A 20,744-nucleotide genomic window follows, 5' to 3' on the forward strand; every position below is an offset into this window, starting at 1 on the left:
AGAGAAGAGAAGAGAAAAGAAAAGAAAAAGAAAAGAAAAGAAAAGAAAAGAAAAGAAAAGAAAGAAAAGAAAAGAAAAGAAAAGAAAAGAAAAGAAAAGAAAAGAAAAGAAAAGAAAAGAAAAGAAAAGAAAAGAAAAGAAAAGAAAGAAAAGAAAAGGAAAAGAAAGAAAAAAAAATATTTTCAAGTACTTCCAGGCAGAGTCTTTTCTCCTCAGCTATTGTGGCAGCCATCCCATTCCATCACAAACTGCTCCACACAAGCTGGGACAGGTAACCCAGAAATCAGCTGGCACTCCCAGAGTTAGCAATGCCTACCTGTCAGCCTGGGAGTGGAGAGGAGGAACCTGTTTCTGTTTTGCTCAGCTCTGGTGTTTAAGCTAGGAGCATGCAGGACACAATAATATAGGGAATAATCAACCTCCTCCCAAACAACAGCTCTGCAGAACCCTAGGAAAGATCCTTGGCCAGCAAAAACCAGATGCACGGAGAGAGAAGTGGCCAGAAGGGGAGAGCTGCCCTGCAATGGTGGCTGTGGTGATGGAGAAAAAAGGCCTGAAAAGCCTTGGACTCCCTTCCAAGGAAGAGTAAGAGCTCTTCCAGTGTCTGCAGACTAATGCAGAACAGCTTGTGTTCTAAAAAAGCCTTGACATTTGGGAGCTAAATGACATCCAAGCTTCATCTGAGCTTTTGCCCACGAGCAAGGGGAGCTCACAGTCCCCAGTGCTTCCTTTGGCTTCCCCTGTCTCCTGCCCCTTGCCAGCTTCACCAAATCTGGTCCCTGGGTGGGGAGTGCTGGGTCTGAGCACATCCTTCCCTTTCCTTCCCTTTCCTTCCCTTCCTTCCCTTCCTTTCCCTTCCCCAGCCCTCCCTGGGCTTGCCAGACCCACACTGGAGATGCAACGCTGGCCCCAGCTCTCCTGTCAGACACAGACCCCAGGGCTCCTACACCAATGAGAGGAGGGTTTGCTGCACAAACTGAGCCTTGCCTTGGGTTACAAATGCTGGCAGCCACATGCCATGGGGTACAACTGGGACATGGGACAGCTAAATGGGGACAGCTCTGCTGCTTCGTGCCAATGGATGCTCCTGCTGCCCCGGTGAGAGCCCAGCCCCACTTCTGCCTTGCTGCAAGGTTCATGCACACTGGGAGATGAGGTTGGAGTTGCAGTCTAAGGTGTGTGTGTGGCTTCTTTTGGAGCTTTCAGGCCCACAGGCAGCACCTGGGGGGCTGACCAAGTCCAGGTAGTAGGGGGACTTGAGGAAGCGGCGGTAAGAATCCTTCTCCATCAGGGTGAATATTTTCCTCTGAGCCTCATCAAAGCAGGACAGAGTAGGCTCCAGCATGTTGTGGCTTGTCCTCTCCCGTGTGCAGGAATCCAGGTTCACCTGTGGGACCAAAGGGATGGAATCAGAAGAATCTGTCCCACAAGGGGCTCACATAGGTAAAGGAAAACCCAAGGGTACTTAAGGTGTCCCTAATGAGCATTGGTCTGGAATGGCCACTGGATACCCTGAAGCCTTGGCAGCAGGACACCAATTTCATCTCTGCTGCCAGGTGGATTGTCAGGGGACACTGACACCTATGCCTCTGGGATGCAGCCAGCCAGAAAACCTGGGACACTGGGACTTTTGGGTTTCTCCCAGCTGAGTGTGCACGTGTGGAGTGGCTACATGGTTGTAACTCAACTTGCTTACTCTCAATCCGAGCTTAAAACAATAAAAATGTCACCATTTCCTTGCTAACCAACTACCCTTCAGCTCTTGTGAAATTTCTGATCTCTACTTTCTTCTGATGCAGAATTCAGGGTGATACTTTGCCCAAGGAATGTTCTGTGCTCATACCTCTTTAGTTGCCTGCACGGAGATGAACTCATCATAGATCTTTCTGGCCTTGGGACTGAGCTTGGCTGGGGACTTGGTTTTCTTGTAGTCCTCACAACTGACCCAGAACTCGATGTTTTCCTCACTATACTCAGATTTGAGGAAAGCACGGAAAGCAGCCAGTCCTCCTGCAGATTGTGTAGAGGAAAAAAACCAGATCAGCTCAGGGGGTTGGTTCCTGGAGAGTTGTACCCATGAACTTCAATGGCTCAGCATACAGAAATTCTGGGTTCTTTGCTTTGGGAAGTTTTGAGCAGTTCCCCTGGGGAGAGCTGCCTGCACCCACAGCAGATTCTAGGCTGCAATTTAGACAAATCCCCCAAAATGGGATGTCACTTGTGGGTCCTCAGATGCCTCCTCCCCCTCTGCAACCTTCAGCCACTCAGCCAAGCAACACAAGCAGCTCCTTCCCATCTTCCCAGGAGACCCCAAGGAGACAACCAACAGCCCATGGGAACAACAAACAGGAAGGAAATTTCAAGGGTATCAACACAGCGAATCCCATGGGCTCAGCTGCAGTTTCTCCACTTTTTGGCTGGGGTTTAACTCACTCTGAACTGGGCTCCAGTCCTGCCCTCCCTTTGCACAGGGGCTCAACAAGTTGCCATCACAAAAGGGACCACTCAGCAGTAGGGCAAAGCCCCACTCATGATAAATTTGGCTTCTACCTTGGATCTGACCCAGAACACCCTCCCAGGGGGGCTGTGTGGCCCAAGGAATTACGTGGTGCTGCTAAGGAACAAAACTTGGCACCTGGGGACTGCTCAGCAGAGACTTTGCAGGCAGCACCCTCAGCATCCCCAGCAGAAGGGTATTTATTTACTTACTGTCATGGTGGATCAAATTTTCCAAAGAATCTGCCCACTTCCTGACTTCCTCTTGGCTAACCCTAAAGGGAGAAACACAGGGAAGATATGAGGGGAGTACAGAAAGGATGGATTTGGGTTTTTGCTACACACCACTGAATAAAATCTCTTTCCCTGCTTGCTATTGATACCCAACAGACCAAGAAGGCCATGTCTGCTTTACAGAGATCCCACATCTAATTTACAGAGATTCCAGTTTCCAATCCCTGTCCCCAGCCGTGGGCTGGAGAGGAATTTTCCCAGAAAAATGTTGGGGGCTTTGTCTTTATTCTGTGGCTTCTGGATTGCTCTTTATTTGGACTTCTGGGATTGCTCTCCCAGGTTGCATCAGTGAACCCCAAAGGGCTGATAGCTTTAACCTCTTGGAAACAGTAACTATGTGGAAGAGAGAGGAACATGGAACCTGGAAACACGTGGGGAATGTGGGAACACATCCTGCATTCATTCCCCATACTACACCAGAACATCCTAGCACTCATCCCTTCCAGGACCATACCTTGTCCTTTGGGGACCTCCAAAGGCTTTGTAAATCCTTGGGAAGGATTTGTATCTACCTGCATCTCAGTGAGAGCAATGAGACCCTGCCAGGCTGCCCTCTCCATTTTCTCTGCCAATATCTCTGTGCAGCCTCATGGACCATGGCACAAATCCTGCTCCAAGAGTCAGGGATGCTGAGATCCTGGATTTTGCCCACTTGGGTCTGGTGATGGCATTATTACCCCACACAGGAGGCTGCACAGGTCCTTCCACATGCATATTGAATTACAGAAGTGCAGAAAGGGACCTCAGGCTCAGCCTTCTTCATGGAAAGGATCTGCCAGGCTCTGAGGAATATTGCCCCACTCAAATGCAGGTGGTTCAGGCAATGCTGGGAAGCAGCAGCTCATGAAATTCAGGTCAGTGATGGAGTAAACATCACATTGCAGCCAACCTGGGCTTGACTATATTTCAGTGACTGCTCTTACCTCTGGCTTGAAGCTATTTTCTCCTTCTTGCCCTGGGAAGAGCTGTAGTCACAGGACTCTGACTTCTGCAGCAGGAAGCCCAGACGATGCTTCATGTCTTTGGCACTGAAAGAAATCATCCCAGATGAAGAAAATGCTTTATAAATTCCCTCTGCAGCCTCCTCACCTCCAACAAGCTCGTTCAGTGACACAAATCCAGGTCACAGTGCTGATTTTCCCCTCCTCACATAATGGATATTCGTGTCACCAGCCCAGAGGCAGGGCTGGCAAAGGGGGAGACGCTGCTGTTGTTTCTATGGTTTGTTTGCAGTTAAAATATTGTCACAGAAAGGCACCACGGGGCTGTAAATGTGTCACCTTGTCCTTGAGCTAACCTGTCCAGCTGTCTGTCTGTTCCTGACACCCTCACCAACCCTTTCCTGCAGCCCTTCCCATCTCTCCACCTCCCCATCCAGCTCCAGCAGTGCCAGGGAAGGGATGGGAGGAATCAAAGGGCTGTGGGATGAGAGCAGGGGATGAGCCAGGAGCTTCCCCACATGCAAGCTACTCCCTTGCAGCACAGCAAGCTCCTATCAGGTTTCAGGCTTCATTTTGTTCTGATTTTCAGCATTCTCAAGGCAATCATTGCATGACAGCAGCATCTATACGTGCAGCTGCCATTCACCTCAGCATCTCTTTGCATTTCCAGTTTAAGAAGAAAGGGGGAGAGTAAATCAAGTCCTGCTTGCTCAGGGATGCAAGCCTGGACCTGCTGCAGGGTGTAATGACAGCATCAGCAGGAAATTCTTCCTCTGGCCCTCAGATCAGAGCCTAGAATCATAGAATCACAGAACTGGCTGGGTTGGAAGGGACCTCAGAGATCATCAAGTCCAACCCTTGATCCACTCCCGCTGCAGTTCCCAGCCCATGGCACTCAGTGCCACATCCAGGCTCTTTGGAAAGATCTCCAGACACGGAGAATCCACTACTTCCCTGGGCAGCCCATTCCAATGCCTGATCACCCTCTCCAGAAAGAAATTCTTTCTCATCTCCAACCTAAACCTCCCCTGGCACAACTTGAGACCCTGCCCTCTTGTCTTGCTGAGAGTTGCCTGGGAAAAGAGCCCAACCCCCCCCTGGCTCCAACCTCCTTTCAGGGAGTTGGAGAGAGTGATGAGGTCTCCCCTGAGCCTCCTCTTCTCCAGCCTCAACACCCCCAGCTCCCTCAGCCCTTCCTCACAGGACTTGTGCTGGATCCCTTCCCAGCCTCCTTGCTCTTCTCTGGACCTGCTCCAGCACCTCAATCTCCTTCCTGAGCTGAGGGGCCCAGAACTGGACACAGGACTCAAGCTGTGGCCTCACCAGGGCTGAGCACAGGGGCAAATAAAGAGCAAGACCTTGTGGCACAGGGCTGAGCTCCCAGAGCTGCTCAGCAGCATCCCAGAGCTGCTCTTTGCTCCAGCACCCTGTCAGCAGTCCTGGCCAGATCTTATCCCACTGCTTGGTTTTGCTCATAAACGTTCCCCTAACAACTCCAGCACTAAGGTGAGAGAAAAGAAAACTCCTGGTTTCATTAGAGCTGGATGTAACCAGGGCCAAGATCCAGGCAGAGATGGATGGGGTACTCGGTGCTGCCTCACTCTGTCATTATTTTTGCTCCCAGAGAAGATGCTTAGGTCTGCAGGAAGGTGGCAGCAGGAGAAATCAAGACAGGGCTGCTTGTCCTGCAGCTTTCTGGAAGGGGGATTTTCTTGGGAATCCTGGACAGAGGTGGTGAATGATGTAAACTTTATTTTTCTTCTTTTCATTTTGCTCTCAAATGTGGTTTTTTTAGGGTTCCCTTCCCCTTCAAACGTGAGCACAAGGAGGTTTTTTTCCTCATAGGTGGGAGCTGCCTGAATCTCAGTATTTTTCAGGTATTTTCCCAACCTTCTCCCATTTCACAGCCTCGTCCAATGCAGTTCTGTCCATCCCCACTGGCAGCACCCAGCCCCATAGCACCCATATGGGCCCTCACCCAAATCCTGGGGGCTCCAGGCTGACCCCCCAGCAGCAGCCAGATTTGGGGCACCCTGGGCTGGGCACATCCCTGTCCTGGCAGTCTGAGTTCCTGTATTTGCTATGTGTTTGGGGGAAAAGCCCTCATATTTTTATTTTTTTAATATATATTCTCTTTGCCTCGCTGCCCCTTAAAAAAAAAAAAACCCAAACCAAACCAAAAAACCCAAGAAAACAACAACAAAAAAAAGAGAGAACAAAAAGACAACCAACCAAACAGAAAAACACAGAAAAAAAAAGGAAAGAAAATGCAGCAGAGAAAGAAGCAAAGGAGCAAAGCAGTGCAGAGCTTGGGGCAGAAGTAGAGATATCAGAACAATGCTGAGAGCTGCTGGTTTTGCTGCTGGGAAGGAGGGGTTTAGCTTTCCCAGAGCTCAGTACAAAACCTTTACACAATTCTGCCTCTGACTAAGAGAAAATTAAGAAAACGAAGGGGAAAAAAAAAAGAAAAAAAAAAAAAAAAGAAGAAAAAAAAAAGAAAGAAAACAAAGAGAAAGAAAGGGGGGAAAAAAGAAAAAAAAGAAAATAAAAAGGAAAAAAGAGGGAAAAAAAAAAAAAAGCCTGTAAGCAATGATTTGTACCCAACCTTACAAGGAGAATCAGAGCTGAATCTGCCACTTCTGTTTCAGCAGCAAACCTCCATCCCTCCCCACCAAGAGATGCTCAGAAATAACCGGTACCTTTTTAAACAAGTGGCTGGCAGCGCAGCGAGCCCCTTGCACATCTTGCTCCGATGGGAGGTTCTGTATTCCAGGGAAAACCAAAAACAAACCAGGAGAAACCAGGAGAGACGGGAGGCTGCGTGTGGCTCCTTCCTTGGCTCTCTGCAGAACCCGAACCCGTCCCCGAACCGGCCGGGCTGCTCTTGGGTCTCCTTTATAGCCCAGCCCAGCCCAGCAGCACTCGCTGACCCAGTCAGGATTCAGCTCAGGAGCAGCACCCAACCCCTTTTTGCCCCTCCAAGAGGAAGAGGGTGACGTGGGAAGAGAGACAAAGGAGTCAGAGGGAGGGAAAACCTTCCCCGAAATTCAGCTTGTGGTCTGGCTGCAGGAGGGGAGGGTTTAAAAATAATAAAAAAAAAGGTTGGGGAAGCTTCAAGGTTTTTTTTTCTAACTGGAAAAGAGCAGCTAAAAGCTGGAGGAGATTTTTCAGATGGGCACAGGGCTGTAAAAAGGGTCAGGGAGTCAGTTTGCTGCTTCCTCTGTTGGTTTTGTCCTTTAGAGCAAGCTGGTGAAAACAAGGAACAAGGATCCTGAGTGCAAAAGGTTTCCATGATCCCAATAAAGAAAGCAAGCAAGCAGAGCTCTAAGGAAAGAAGAAGATAAAATCACCAGGAAAATACCCTGGCAACTCAGACATCCCTGTTTTATTCTAGAGGATATATGGCTTTGGGGAGGCTAAAAACAAAAAGGGGAGAAAACCAACCACACAACCAAAGGAGAAAAACACAAACCCAACCAAAAAACAAAACAAAACAAACCCTAAAAATAAAATAAAATAAATTAAAATAAAATAAAATAAATAAAAAAAAAGGTTTGAGGTGTATTACTATTATAATTCAAAATAAATCTATGTCCTGGCATATTTGGGGACAGCTCATCTACAACACAGAGGAAAACCAAGAGGCTGACAACATGGCTGCCTTAGATACAGGGGGATCACTGCAGTTCCTTGCTTCTCCATCTTCATTTGCCCCTAATAAAAAGCCAGCCCTTAGGATTTGGACATCCCTGAGTCCCCAAAGCAAAGATTATTAATTAAAATACTGAGCCTGCTACTGCTGTGAAATAAATAAGTTTCCCCAGCAGCAGCAGGCTGGCTGCCCATGCTGCTGTGTTCTCTGTATCCCACTGCTGTATTCTCCCCAGAAATCTTCAAATCTTTTGCCCACAGGCTGCAGAAGGTGCAGGCTCTCTGGGGACTCTGAGGGACTACACACAATGTAGATTGTGTGGCTTTAATGTCACCTGGGTGCTGGTGCTGTCAGCACCAGGTCACCTGCACTCCCCAACCTCTCTGTAAAAAGGAATTTCATCACAAGAACATCACACCAGGCAGCCCAAAGGGCTTTGCAATAAAGAACAATCCTCCCTGGGCTGGGTTTGCAGATTCTGTCATGGTTTAACACTGGGCTGGTGTTAAAACCTGGAAAGTTTGCAGCTGAAAATTCCCTTTTTCCAGTTGATTCAGACAGACTGGTGCAGTCTGGCCCCTGGGGAGGAGTTTGGGTTTGTGTGCACTGTTTGCCCTCTTCATTTGTGCTTCCCAGCTGTTGCAGCTGAAGATCCTCTGAGCTGGTTCCCAGTAACAAGAACCTCCTGCCATCCCTTCCCCTTCCTAGCCAGACCTTTCCTCCCAGGGCACAGGCTGTACCCTGCCCAACACCACATCCCCTGCTCCCTGCCAGACAGAGAAGTGGCAGCTCAGGCCACTCTTCATGCCTGTCACATCACCTCTGCCTCACTCCACTTGCAGCATGGAGAAATCAGCAGTGAAAATTAATTTTTTTTTTTTTGGGGGGGGGTGTCTTGTGCTTTGGAGGCTCAGAGGGGACAGCAGGACAGCAAAAATCTCTGCTTCCCACTTTGTCATCATTTGTCCCCTGCCCATGCAGCCAGACACAAGGTTATAAAACTGAGCTTTCCCTCCCACCACCACGAAGGAAAAATGTCACACGTGTGTGTGTGCTCACCCCCATCCACAAGTGAGTGTGGGATCTGTCCCACAGCCTGGGGAAGGAAGCAGGGAGCACAGGGAATGCTGCTTTGGGCATCAGTGCCCAGAGCCAAGGAACTGTGGGCTGTTGCCCTCCCTCCTGCCTTGCTCCTTCCCTCCTCAGGACACTGAGCTGGGGATGCAGCTGCTTCCCATCACTGGGAACAGAGCAGAGCCTGACCCAGGAGCAGTGAGGACGTGCTGCTGGGCCAGACTCTCTCTTGTCACTGCTGCTTTCCCTTGTCTGCCAACAGTGGCCCCACTCTTCCTCCTCTTCATGACTCACAGAGCCAGCCAGGCACTTGGGACTGAGCTAGGGGACACTGGGCAGACCACCTTGCTCATGGGCATCCCCATTCCAAGATATACCTGGCCCCAACCTGCTCTGCAGGTAGCACTGGAACAGCTTCCAACCCCTTGAGAAGCACAAACCAGGGTGGCACTGGTCCCTGAGACCCTGGCAGTGGCCCTGGTGCTGAGGGAGCTGAACCCCCTGGTACCCCAGCCCCAAGCACAAAACCTCTTCCAGTCCAACCTCCTCCTCCCATCGAGTTCTTCTGAACCCCTACTGGGTAAGATTTCTTCCCATCACCATCTTCTCCATGTACATATATCCTTAGATGGAATTCCAGCTAATGTGTTGGGAAAAAGCCCTGGAAAGCCCAATTATCTGGAGCTGGGCTTGGATGAATCAGCTGAGCATTTGCCTGACGCAGCCACATTTCCTGTCCCAGAGCTCTGCTCGTGGCCTGACCTCCCTAAAAGACACATGGAGAGGCCACACTTGTCCCCACAGAGTTCCCTTGCCAGCACTGAGATTCCCAGAAATGCTGTCCCACAGCCCAAACTGAGGAAATCATCCTTTCCCATGTCTCTGCAATGCACCAGCTGACTTCATCTCAACCCTGGCCCTGGCAACCACCCCCAAGAGGCATCCCCTAAGGAGAGAGCATCCCTTGGCACATCAGTCCTGATGAGAGGGATGACTTCTCCATTCTGCTCCATGGGGAAGGAGCTGCTCACACAGGAACCTTCCCACGAGGATGTCCCTCCAGGCCAACCCAGTCACCTCTCTGCTTCTCCTGGACCAGGCAAAGATGAATTTCTGGAGACAAAGCAGCTTTGGTTTGTTGTTCCTGGCTCCTTGCTGAGCCTGCTCCTCACTGAAGCTCTGTAAACTTCAGCACCTTCATTCAGCATCTTCCTTAGCCCCAGCTTCAGAAAATGAAACACAAAATTCATGCAATTTTCCCATATTCTGAGGTGTTTTCTTCTTATACATGTACCTACACATCAGCCAATTTTTGCCATTTCTAAGTGCTTGGAATTTCCAAAATGTTTTGGTTTGTTTTTTGGGGGGTTAGGGGTGTTGGTTGGGTTTCTCTTTGCTACAACCCTCAGTGTTGGGGTCACCTAATACTTTTAATACACAGAAGAAAAGATTTCATCTTTCACCAAAGGAAGAATTTTCAGCCCAAATGGACTTTGGTTTATCCTGCCTTGGGTGTGCTGGTGAAATTGATGTTGTTTGTTTTTTTTTATTAGGCTATTATTCTTATTTGTGCACATCACACACCAGAAAAAGCTGTAATGTCAGTAATTTGCTGCCCAGTATCCCAACCCCCTGTCTCATCATCCATCTTCATTAACAGCCCCTTAAACATTTCCTCTTAATCACTCAGAAAGTTTTCACTGACCCTGGGCCACAAACCCAGCCAACATCTCCCTGTTCACCAACACTTTCCCAGCACTAAACCCACTTTGAAATGTTTCATTTAGCCACTTTTGCTTCACTTAATATGGATTTTATGACATTTTAACCCAAATATTGATAGCAAGTAATACGTGTTTATAGATCTATTTCACTACCACAAGTCCCTCATAAAAGCTCTATTAAGCTCATTAGAAAAACTCTATTTTTTCCATTAAATCTTGTGAGCTGGTATCACCACCTTCCCAAACGAGGCTGCTGTTGTCCTTACTAATAGTGCTTCTCCCTTCATCTAAAGGTTAATGTGATGTGGTTACTCTCAGGAAAAGTAACTCTATCCCAGCCCAAACCAGCACACTGTGACTTGATAGCTCAGCCCCTCCTAAAGCATGGCTTTCCTCCAGTCTCCTTTTATTCTAAAGTGCACAAAAAACAACCACTTTTTGTCCCAAGAACTTTTTGGCCTATTCCTTCAAGGATCTGAGTTTAAGCTGGCTGCACTTGGGTGACACAAAACTCTGGAAATCATCCCCAGGGCTGGATAACCCTCAGCCTCCCTGCTCTTTAGCAAAGGACCAAGAGAAGATGCTTGCACAGTGTCCCAGCTCTGCCTGCAGCTCCTTGGGAAATCTCCCAGTGCCTGGCATTGCTACCATTGATTCTTTGGTCCTTGGGATGGGCCTGGGAGTGTGATACAACTGGTTCTGTCCTCTCTGTGTGCTGGCTGAAGCACAGCACCCAAGTGCTGGGTGCTGCTCCTGGGGAGCAAAGCTGCCTCTGGCAAGAGATGCACCCACAGACTGGGACCAGTTTCACCTTTGACAGAAAATATTCCCTATTTTGACCTGATACACAGTGTAACAGGGGTTTAGCTGCTGTGGATTTAGACAGACAATCCTGTGCTATGATCTTTGCAAGCTGTTTGCACTTAATATTTGAAGAGTACTGGGAGATTCCCTGCTTGCTTCACCTGGATGTGCTTGGAGGAGGAGGTGGCATAAAGGGGGTAGGAAGAGGGCTGATGCCTCAGAAGTAAAGATGCCTTTAGTACAGGATGCTACAAACATACTGCTCGTGCCTTCTGTACATCAGCAACCCAGATGTGCAGTGACTTCTTTTCTACAGCTTTAAAAAGCCTGACCTTTAATCTGATAGAGCTGCTTCTGCCCAGACAGCTCACCAGAAGAGGTGATGTTACAGCTGCAACTAAAAATCTGTCACTTCACATCTAGTGAGATTCACTGTTTCCTTTCCTTTCCCTTTCCTTTCCCCTTCCTTTCCTTTTTCCTTTCCTTTTTCCCTTCCTTATTCCTTTCCTTTTTCCCCTCCTTTTTCCTTTCCTTTTCCCCTTCCTTTTTCCTTTTATTTCTCCTTTCCTTCATCCCTTTCTTTCCCTTCCCTTCTTTCATCCCTCCTTCCCTTCCTCCCTCCCTCTTACCTCTCCAGTGCCAGCTGAACAGACTCAGAGGTCCCATACCCCCCAGGCCACTCTCAGGGTACAAAACCTTCAGCTTTACTCAGAATCCCAAAGCCCAGGGGGATTTTGTCCAGCAGGATCATGGCTGAGCACCCCAAAGCAGGCTGTTTACATGCTCTGCTCACAGTTTAGTTATTTAACTCTCTAAACCAGCTCACAAAAAGCCACTGGGAAGCAGCAAGGAACTGTCAGTGCCTGCCTCAGGGCTCTGACATGTCTGCAGATGAGGCTGCTGAGCATCGTGCTTGCAGGCTACAGAAACACCAAAGGAAGGAGAAGCACCTGCAGCAGGGAACCAGCACCCACCCAAAAGCAGTGTGTGATGCCAGGGTGCTGCATCCAACAGCTGAGTTGAGCTGGGGGAGAAGGAAATGGCCCTGATGTGTCCCCAGCCTGAGGGGGCAGCTCTGAAAGATGCTGGGGACTCAAGAGCTCAGCCAGCCCTGGGGTGTAGCTGGTGTAGAAACCACCAAGAGGCAGCTGCAGAATGAAACTGCCCTGAAAACAGCTGCTCCTGGCCTGATTTGTGTCTTAGAGGGGAGCTGGAGAGAATGAAACCCCAAGTGGTTAACATCCAACAGAGCAAAAATGTGGGATCACTACACAGGGAAAAAGTCACTTGCTGTAGAGTCTGATTGCATGGGAAAATGTCTACAGCTTATGATAGCCATGGATCTAGAAGCCAGTCAGTGCTCTCTTTTTTGTCAAGAACTTTTTCTGCTTGAGATTTCTGTGCTGAGAACCCAAGCAGAGCTGAGCTTCCCTGTGTCACAGGAGAAAATAAAGTAGAGAAAGAGCTGTGAGCTGGCCATGGCCATGTCCTGCAGCTGATACTCAGCATCATGCTGAGAGTGACAACATCCTGTGCTTCATCATTTAGAAGTTTCTGCTTTTTTAATTTATTTTTTTTTTAAATGCTGTTCTGAACTTCTCAGCAGGATGCACATGACTGAGATCTTGCTGTCTCTTCTGAAACCTCGTGGCCTCTCTTGCTGGATCCAGGCTGGATGCCAAAGACTGCAATTACTTGCTCAGCAGGTGAGAGTCCTGTAAGCTGTTATCCCAAGGCACATTTGTGCTTTGGTGTTTCAGCTAGAAATAAGTTGCAACACAGAAAGAAAAAAAATGTGGGTTTCTACATCTCTTTTGAATCAAGCCTCCAGTAAGTGGCTCATCTAACCCAGTATCACTCAAATCACAGGGGAATTGGACCAAAACCTGTAGCAGTAATCCTTAAAACATCCAAAGGAGACATTTTCTCCTGTTCTAAGGCTGTAATGCAAGGACCAAAGGAGATGCTGCCTTGGATAACCTCAGAGCCACAAAGGTACATTATGGACCTAGGCTTTTTCAGACCAAGTGTGTTAAAATGCTTGATATTCCATAAGTACAGAGTGTTTTCTCTTTGTGTCTGCATTGCAAGAAATTGTCAGCTTAATGGGGGTGGCAGCACTGACAAATTGTTTCCCCATTTTATGCAATGATGCTCAACCAGTCCAGCTCCACATCACCCCCCCAAACCCTCCCAGGAGATTAACACTCAGCCTAATTTCATGCTCATGTCCCACCTGGAAAGGATTGCCAGGCAATCCCAAAAAAAACCATGCCCATCACCCAGCAAATCCTCCCTGGGCTTTGCTTGTCTCCTCCCTCTGTCACTGAGAGTCCCCAACCATCACTTTGCTGTTCTCTGCATTCACCTCCACTCCAGGAGATGGGTCCTACCCCTTTGCTGCTTGCAGATTCTGGATATTTTCCTCTTTTTTCCCCAGGAGCAGCAGCATCCTGAGGTGCCTGTGAAGGCAAAGCCAGGCTGGGGGATCAAGTGGAGCCAGAGCATCCAGAAATAGGAAAAGCTGGGGTCATGGGAGCTGGAAAGGAGGAGAGCAGGAGGGGAAGAAGTGGTCAGAGATGTTCAGAGGGGACAGGAAGCTATGTGAGAAAAAGCCCCAGGATTTAGCCGTGGGAAGGAGGAGGACATGTCCTGGGGCATCTGGAGCAGACAATCCTTTGGGAATGCTGTCCAGCAGCCAAGGATCCCAAGGGAGACTCAGCTGTCTCTGGAGGGAGGATGTACACGTGCTGAGTGGCTTTGCTGACCACAGGAGAGGTCACTGGGAGCTGAGAGCAGTGTCCCAGTGCTTTGGGACAGCCTGGCAGGATCCTTAGGGACTTTGCATGGCCATCCTGCCTGGCAACACTCCCAGCTGTCTCTATTGTCACCTTGTGCTTGAGATTGATAATGAAGAATCATTTATGTTCTCTCTGAATAAGAGCAGCTAAAAATAGTGCTAATAGAACAGGGATGAGAGATGAACACACCAAGTGCAGCAAGAAAGCCCAGAACCCCCTCACAGTCTTTAAACACTCCCACAGCTTTCACCTGCAACCCAAAAAATCACCTGAGACAGAGGCAGATGCCTCTAAGGTGTCATCCTACCCACCTTGCAGCCCTGCAACCAAAATATGTGGGGTTTTGCTGCCAGGAGGTGTGAAGAGAGCAGCTGGTAAGGGGTCATATCAGACCTTGGACTGGGAGAGCAACTCTGCAGCTCAGCCTTGGAATGAGCAGGATGGATTTGGGAACAGTTTAAGGACTTGATGGAAGAAAAACAGGAGGCTCAGGAGGGGCTCAGCCCAGCCTGAGAGCTGGATCCCTGCTATTCCCACTCCTGGTAGTGTGACAGTGTCCCTGGGTGCATAGCAGCTTCAGAAGGATAGGGAGGAAAAAGAGAGAAATTCCTTGCATCACACCAGCCTGGCTGCCTAGGCACCTCTCAGAAGCTGCAGGAGCTCCAAGTTTAAGCCTTATATTGAGAAAAATGGCCATTTCTCCCTGGAAATCCAGTCCTTTGAATCAAAGGGCCATGGGGACAGCCTGCCCTGATGCTGTCCTGCACACATGGTGCTCAGCCCCTGAGCAATCCCTGCCCTGCTGTCTGGCTAAGGGCAGAGGAAGTGCTTAATTGAAACTCCAAATCATTCTGCAGGCTTTTTGGGGTAAAAAAAAGTAAAAAAAAAAGGCTCCAGGGAAGCTACCTTGCAGTCTGTATTTAGTGACAGGCAGGTGATGCAAACCAGGCTCAGAGGCAGTGGGGAGATAAGTTGGATGGAGAGAGAACTGGGTGCCCTCTCCCCACAGCCATAATAAAGTGTTTGATGTGTCCCTTTCTCTGCACTTGGCGATGTTCCTGCTGCCTCTGAGATCCATATTATGCAGCTGATTGACTTTGCAAGCTATGAGAACATGGTGTCTCCTGATGGCCATTAAGTGTGTTAGGTTGGAAGGCTGAAACTGGAATCAAAACAAGCCCTCAAGCCTGGTTCCTCTGCTAATCACTGGTGCTCAAATCCTCCTTGTGCTGAGGACTCAGCTGTCCTGATTTAAAGGCACCATCCCCATTGGAATGGAGAGCTGCTCTGCTGCAGTTCCCAGGGAGGGCTGGGAGCCTTCCTGGAGCAAGGAAAATTCCTGTTCCAGCAGGATTCTTCTCTCTGAAGGTTAAGGAGGAACTCTGGGAGCAGCCTCAGATCAATGAGATGTGAAGGAAGGAAGCAAAGTGGGGAGCTGCATCCCTATCAGAAAAAGTTAAGGAGAGAAAGAAAGAAAGAGAGAGAAAGAAGAAAGGAGAGAAAGAAGAGAGAGAAGGAAGAAAGAAAAGAGGGAAAGAAGAGAGAGAAAGAGAGAAAGAAGAAAAAAGAGAGAAGAAGAGAAAGAAAAGAAAGAAGAGGGAAAGAAGAAAGGAGAGACAGAAGAGAGAAAGAGGAGAAAGAAAAAGAAGAGAAAGAAAGGAGAAAAAGAAAGGAGAAAAAGAAGAGAAAAGGAGAAAGAAGGAGAAAGAAGGAGAAAGAAGGAGAAGGAGAAAGAAGGAGAAGGAGAAAGAAGGAGAAAGAAGGAGAAAGAAGGAGAAGAAGGAGAAAGAAGGAGAAAGAAGGAGAAAGAAGGAGAAAGAAGGAGAAAGAAGGAGAAAGAAGGAGAAAGAAGGAGAAAGAAAGAAGGAGAAAGAAGAGAAAGAAAGAAGGAGAAAGAAGAAAAGGAAGAGAAAGAAGAAAGAAGAGAAAGAAGAGGAAAAGGGAAAGGGGAAAAGGGAAGGGGGAAAAGGGAAGGGGGAAAAGGGAAAGGGGAAAAGGGAAAGGGGAAAAGGGAAAGGGGAAAAGGGAAAGGGGAAAAGGGAAGAGGACAAGGGAAAGGTGACAAGGGAAGAGGAAAAAGGGATAAGGGAAAAGGGAAAAGGAAAAAGGGAAAAGGAAAAAAGGGAAAGATGCTCAAGCAGTGCCCTAACCCCTGATGATTCAAGGTGTTCCTCATGTAAGCTCAGACTGCTGCTGCTGCTGAACTCCCTGCCATAGGGCCAGCACATTCCAGTTTAGGATTTTTGGCCTGGTGCCACATCACCAGGGCTGAGTCCATCATGATGCTCATACTGGGGTGTCAGCAGCTGAGAGACACATCCTGTACCTTCCAGCCAAGGTACATCAGTGACAGAGCTGAGCTTCCCAGAGTTGTGCCCCTGCATCAAATCTGGTGCTGACAGCAGTGGGGTTTGATTCTGGCTTTTTCTCCCTTTTCCTGCATCCAGCTGTAGACTGCCTTTACTTATGGCTCCTGAATAATAGAGGCTGGATCCCACTGTGCTGTTTTATGGCTTTTAAATTCTCTAATATATGCACACTTGGTCCAAAAGGCACTTGGAGCAGTAGGGGAGGCAGGTTGGACTCTGCCAGCAGGAGAGATCAAAGTGGGCTCAAATTTTAAGAAATTAGCTCTCAAACTGCTTGGTTTTGTTCTGCATGAGTCACATAATGTTCAGCAGTTGCTGGAAGGAGTCTGGGGATGGCTCTAAGAGAGGAAGGATTTTATTGTGTTTTTTTTCCCTTCCATCTCACTTTCATCTACTGTCTGGAGTCGTCCAGGAGAAAGTGGAGGGAAGAAAGGCAACCCCCAGTCTGAGCTCAGCTGAACCCCACAGCAAATCCTTCAGGTGAAACACATCTGCCTGAGGTCCCAACACAAGTGGCAGACCCTGAACAACCCCAGGCTCACCCCCAGGACATCCTCAGGTGTCATTCTGTAGAGCTCTGGAAGTTATTCCCAGCCAAAACTCCACTCAGCTTTTATCCAGCCCCCATCTCTGTTCCACATGATTTATCCCAACCAACTTCCACTGATGAAATAACTGTGCCAAGTTCCAGATTTTACAGCTCAGTGAAGAAAGGACTTTGTTAGGTGCATGGACATTAAATCAGAGCTCAAATGGGGCTTGGGTTGAGGCAGCCTCTCCCTTCCTGATCCATCCAAAATCTCCATATATTCAGTCATGGAAAATCAGTGCTCAAGCCAGCAGAGACAGGGCTCAGAAGCAGTGTAAATACAGACTTCACAATGAGGAAAACCATGGAAAATGATAAGATGAGCAATCCTGCACAGGGAATGAAAGGAGGAGGAGTGGGTTATGCTATCCATACATTCTGCATATCCATAGAGTTCAGGGCAGGAGGAATGGATGGGGTACAGAAGGTTTTAATCAACTACATGGCTGAGCAGACAAAGTTTGTGCCAGGAGGTAAAATGTCACCAACCTGGGACCACTGTGCACTGAGAACTGTGCAGCCAAAAGCACAGGAGGACAGCAAGGAGCTGTGAATGGGTTTGTGGCAGCCAGAGAGAAAACCAGAGGCAGCTGGGATGCAGCAGGAGGATGAAAGGCTTGCAGAACTAACTAGAAAGATGACAGCCTGCAGGGGAGGGACAGGAGAGACTGAAGAACAAAAGATGTTCAGGATGTGCAGGCTGGGGCAGGTTGTTCTCACTGTGAGGAAAGCTTGCTGAGGGAAAGAGCAAGGCCAAGAAGGCCAATGGCATCCTGGGCTGGCTCAGGAACAGCGTGGCCAGCAGGTCCAGGGAAGGGATTCTGCCCCTGTGCTCAGCCCTGGGGAGGCCACAGCTTGAGTCCTGTGTCCAGTTCTGGGCCCCTCAGCCCCTCAGGAAGGAGATTGAGGTGCTGGAGCAGGTCCAAAGGAGGCAACTGGGCTGGGGAAGGGACTGGAGCACAGATCCTATGAGGAGAGGCTGAGGGAGCTGGGGGTGTTGAGGCTGGAGAAGAGGAGGCTCAGGGGAGACCTCATCACTCTCTCCAACTCCCTGAAAGGAGGTTGGAGCCAGGGGGGGGTTGGGCTCTTTTCCCAGGCAACTCTCAGCAAGACAAGAGGGCAGGGTCTCAAGTTGTGCCAGGGGAGGTTTAGGTTGGAGATGAGAAAGAATTTCTTTCTGGAGAGGGTGATCAAGCATTGGAATGGGCTGCCCAGGGAAGTAGTGGATTCTCCGTGTCTGGAGATATTTCCAAAGAGCCTGGATGTGGCACTGAGTGCCATGGGCTGGGAACTGCAGCGGGAGTGGATCAAGGGTTGGACTTGATGATCTCTGAGGTCCCTTCCAACCCAGCCAATTCTGTGATTCTAAGATGCAGGAGGTGCAAAAAGCAGCTTGAAGCTGTCTACAGTGCCTTTCCTGCTACCAACAGATATTTATTGGTAATAGTGGATCATTTAACACACTGGGTAGAAGCTTACCTGGTAGTGAGAGATACGGTGCAGATGGTGGTAAAGGTTTTATTAGAACAGGGAATAACTAGATATGGAGTAATTTATGGTATCAACTCTGACCAAGGCACACATTTTACTTCAAAAGTAATTAAATTACTATGCAAATCTTTGGGATTATCAGACTCCTTGGCACCCACAAAGCTCGGGTGGGGTGGAAAGAATGAATCAAACTATTAAGCAAGAATTGGCAAAATTAATGGTTGAAACTCAAATGGCCAAGATGTCTACCACTGGCATTTTTAAATATAAGAGCAAAACCACAAAGTGAGACTGGGTTATCACTGTATGAAATGTTATATGGGATGTCTTATGGAATGCCAATAGGACATGATATAATAGAGAATACAAGTATCAGAAAATACATAGAAATTTTGGTAGCCCAACAGCATGGGCTAGACATTTGGGAATGGGAATTTGGGAATTACTTGCTTCTCCAAGACTGGCCATGTGTGTTTGCCTGGTTGCAGGTCAGGGAAAGCAATGGGATGTGAATTGCTGCAACCTCAATGCCATTCTCTGGGCAGAATTAAGGGGGGGGGTCTTCTGCTGCTGCTTTGCTGTGACCTTACCAGAGGGCAGACCTTGGGGCCATAAACACATTCTTCACTTTTACAATGAGGAATGGAATCCCTGGAACCCTGTTCTGGGAGCAGGGCTCTCCCCTATCAGCACGGATCATTCTTTTAATCCTCATTCTGTTGTTTTTCCCTCCCTGCTTACGCACACGTTTCAGTTCAGAACTCACTGCAACCTAAATATTTCTGTTCCAAATCCCTTCTATGTGTTTATGTGGGCAAAGCAATATGCTTTGCCTCCAGCAAGCCTTTGGAAGATGGGTATTGCTCTTCAAGGAGGCAGTAAACCAACTGGAGAGGCTCCAGATCACAGACCTATAAGGCAAGATGGAAGAATCAAGAGTTTATTCAGCCTAGAAGGAAGGAAACCAAAGGGACCCAGGGTGAGGAGACATGAAGTACCCAAATGTCACATCCGTAAAAGGCTGCAGTTTCTGAGAGGTGGATGAGGAACTGCTCAGTCTGTTCATGCTGCTTCAGGACAAGAAACATTTGTCCTGAATAACAGAATTAGATTAGACAGCAGGCAAGATTTTTCCAGCTGTAAGATGATGAAGTGCTACACTGCATCACCTGGGAAAGAGCTTATCACACCAAGATCCTCCTAAAAATACAGATTATTTGCCTCCCTCAGCAAGGCCTTGCTGAAGAGGTGATAAAACAGGAGGCTGGAGGTGTTCAGCTTTGATATCCACAAGGTTTTTTGGTTAAATGTTGGCTGCACAGCACTTTCTGCTCCTAAAAATCCCACCTGGCTGCCTCAGAAACCAGCACAGAATTGCTGCTGGGACTCCCTGGTTCTGTACAACCCCTTTTTCAGCATGAGAAGTGCTGAAACTCACCCCTCCCAATTCAGCCCTTCTCACTTTTTCTGAGCTTTGCTGCATTCTGACCACTGCAATAAACCCAGCCAAGCTGCATCATATCCAACCTGTTAACTTTTATTTATTTAGGGTTGTTTTTTTTTTTTATAGCCAAGTGGATTTCCACCTCCTGTGCAATCCTAAAGGAAAGGAAGCTGAGTTTCTGGCTGGAGAGAGCAGCTCAGAGGGAGCAGTCCCAAGGGAGAAGATGATATCAGTGTTTCCCAGCTTCCAGTTAATTGTGTTTACTGAAGGACACATAACAGGAGAGTGCCTTGAGCCTTGGCCAAGTTTGTAAAAGTAAATAAAGACCATTCCAGTCTAATGTTAGAATTGACCAGAGTGACCCTTGGATTATTTCTGAGCTCACTTCTTCTAGAATCTAGAACCAACTCTGATGCATATGATGTGAAATAAGGAGCCCTGGACTCATAATTTAAACAAATAAAGATATTTACCTCCTGTAGCTGCATCTGTCCTGCAGAAGAGAGGCCACAAGAGCAGCTCCTTCCTCTTAGGGCTTGTCTGGTGAGGTCTCTGAAGACTTCTGGTCACTTTCTGAGGAGGCTCCACTGCAAAACTTGGTGTGTTAGGAAGCAGCAGGAGAAGCTTTTGGAGATGGGCATGAAGGCAGAAGAGGCTGTGAGGGACACAGAGGTGCTGGATGGGGACAGGGGACATTCAGGGAGCAGCATGGGATGGAGGTGGAGGCAGACAGACCCTCCAGCATCTCTCAGGAGGAGAGTGGTCCCCAAGGACTGAGTTTAAATAGAGCTCATTGCTCAGCAGAGTGTGTGTGAGGATCCAGGTGGGGCTGGGCAGGGAAAAACTAAGGGAAATTAAGGCTCTGAGCCCACCTTTGAGCCTGCCCCTCTAAGGACAGAGCCATCTCTGAGCTCCTCAGCAGAGCCCTGGAGAGGAAGGCAAAGCCCTGGGGCTGCCCAGTTCCTCTCTGACCCTATCCAAGCTCTCATCCCTTCCTCTCTTTGCTTCCTGCCTGCTCAGCCAGGATCCTGCTGACCCCTCCTCTGCTTTCCAAGCCCATCTTGC

General features: G+C 48.5%; 1 protein-coding gene across 3 annotated transcripts in view; it reads right to left on the reverse strand.

Moving 5' to 3' along the window:
* RGS4 (regulator of G protein signaling 4) overlaps positions 1 to 6,616 on the reverse strand; it is a 7,653-nt gene extending 1,037 nt beyond the window's left edge. Inside the window, exons 1-5 of one of the 3 annotated variants that reach the window (XM_030455563.1) lie at positions 6,431 to 6,614; positions 3,714 to 3,818; positions 2,710 to 2,771; positions 1,844 to 2,010; positions 1,222 to 1,387 (exon numbers count right to left, since the gene is read on the reverse strand). In XM_030455563.1, the coding sequence (XP_030311423.1) occupies positions 1,222 to 1,387; positions 1,844 to 2,010; positions 2,710 to 2,771; positions 3,714 to 3,818; positions 6,431 to 6,474 (544 nt within the window). In that variant the 5' untranslated portion in view covers positions 6,475 to 6,614. Of the gene's footprint in view, positions 1 to 141; positions 1,388 to 1,843; positions 2,011 to 2,709; positions 2,772 to 3,713; positions 3,819 to 6,430 lie in introns of those variants that run through there. The other 2 variants (XM_008494828.2, XM_008494829.2) reach the window with 2 other exon arrangements.
* Positions 6,617 to 20,744: the final 14,128 nt, after the last annotated feature.

The sequence above is a fragment of the Calypte anna genome, chromosome 8 (genome assembly GCF_003957555.1).
Source record: "Calypte anna isolate BGI_N300 chromosome 8, bCalAnn1_v1.p, whole genome shotgun sequence".
Classification (NCBI taxonomy): Eukaryota; Metazoa; Chordata; class Aves; order Apodiformes; family Trochilidae; genus Calypte; species Calypte anna.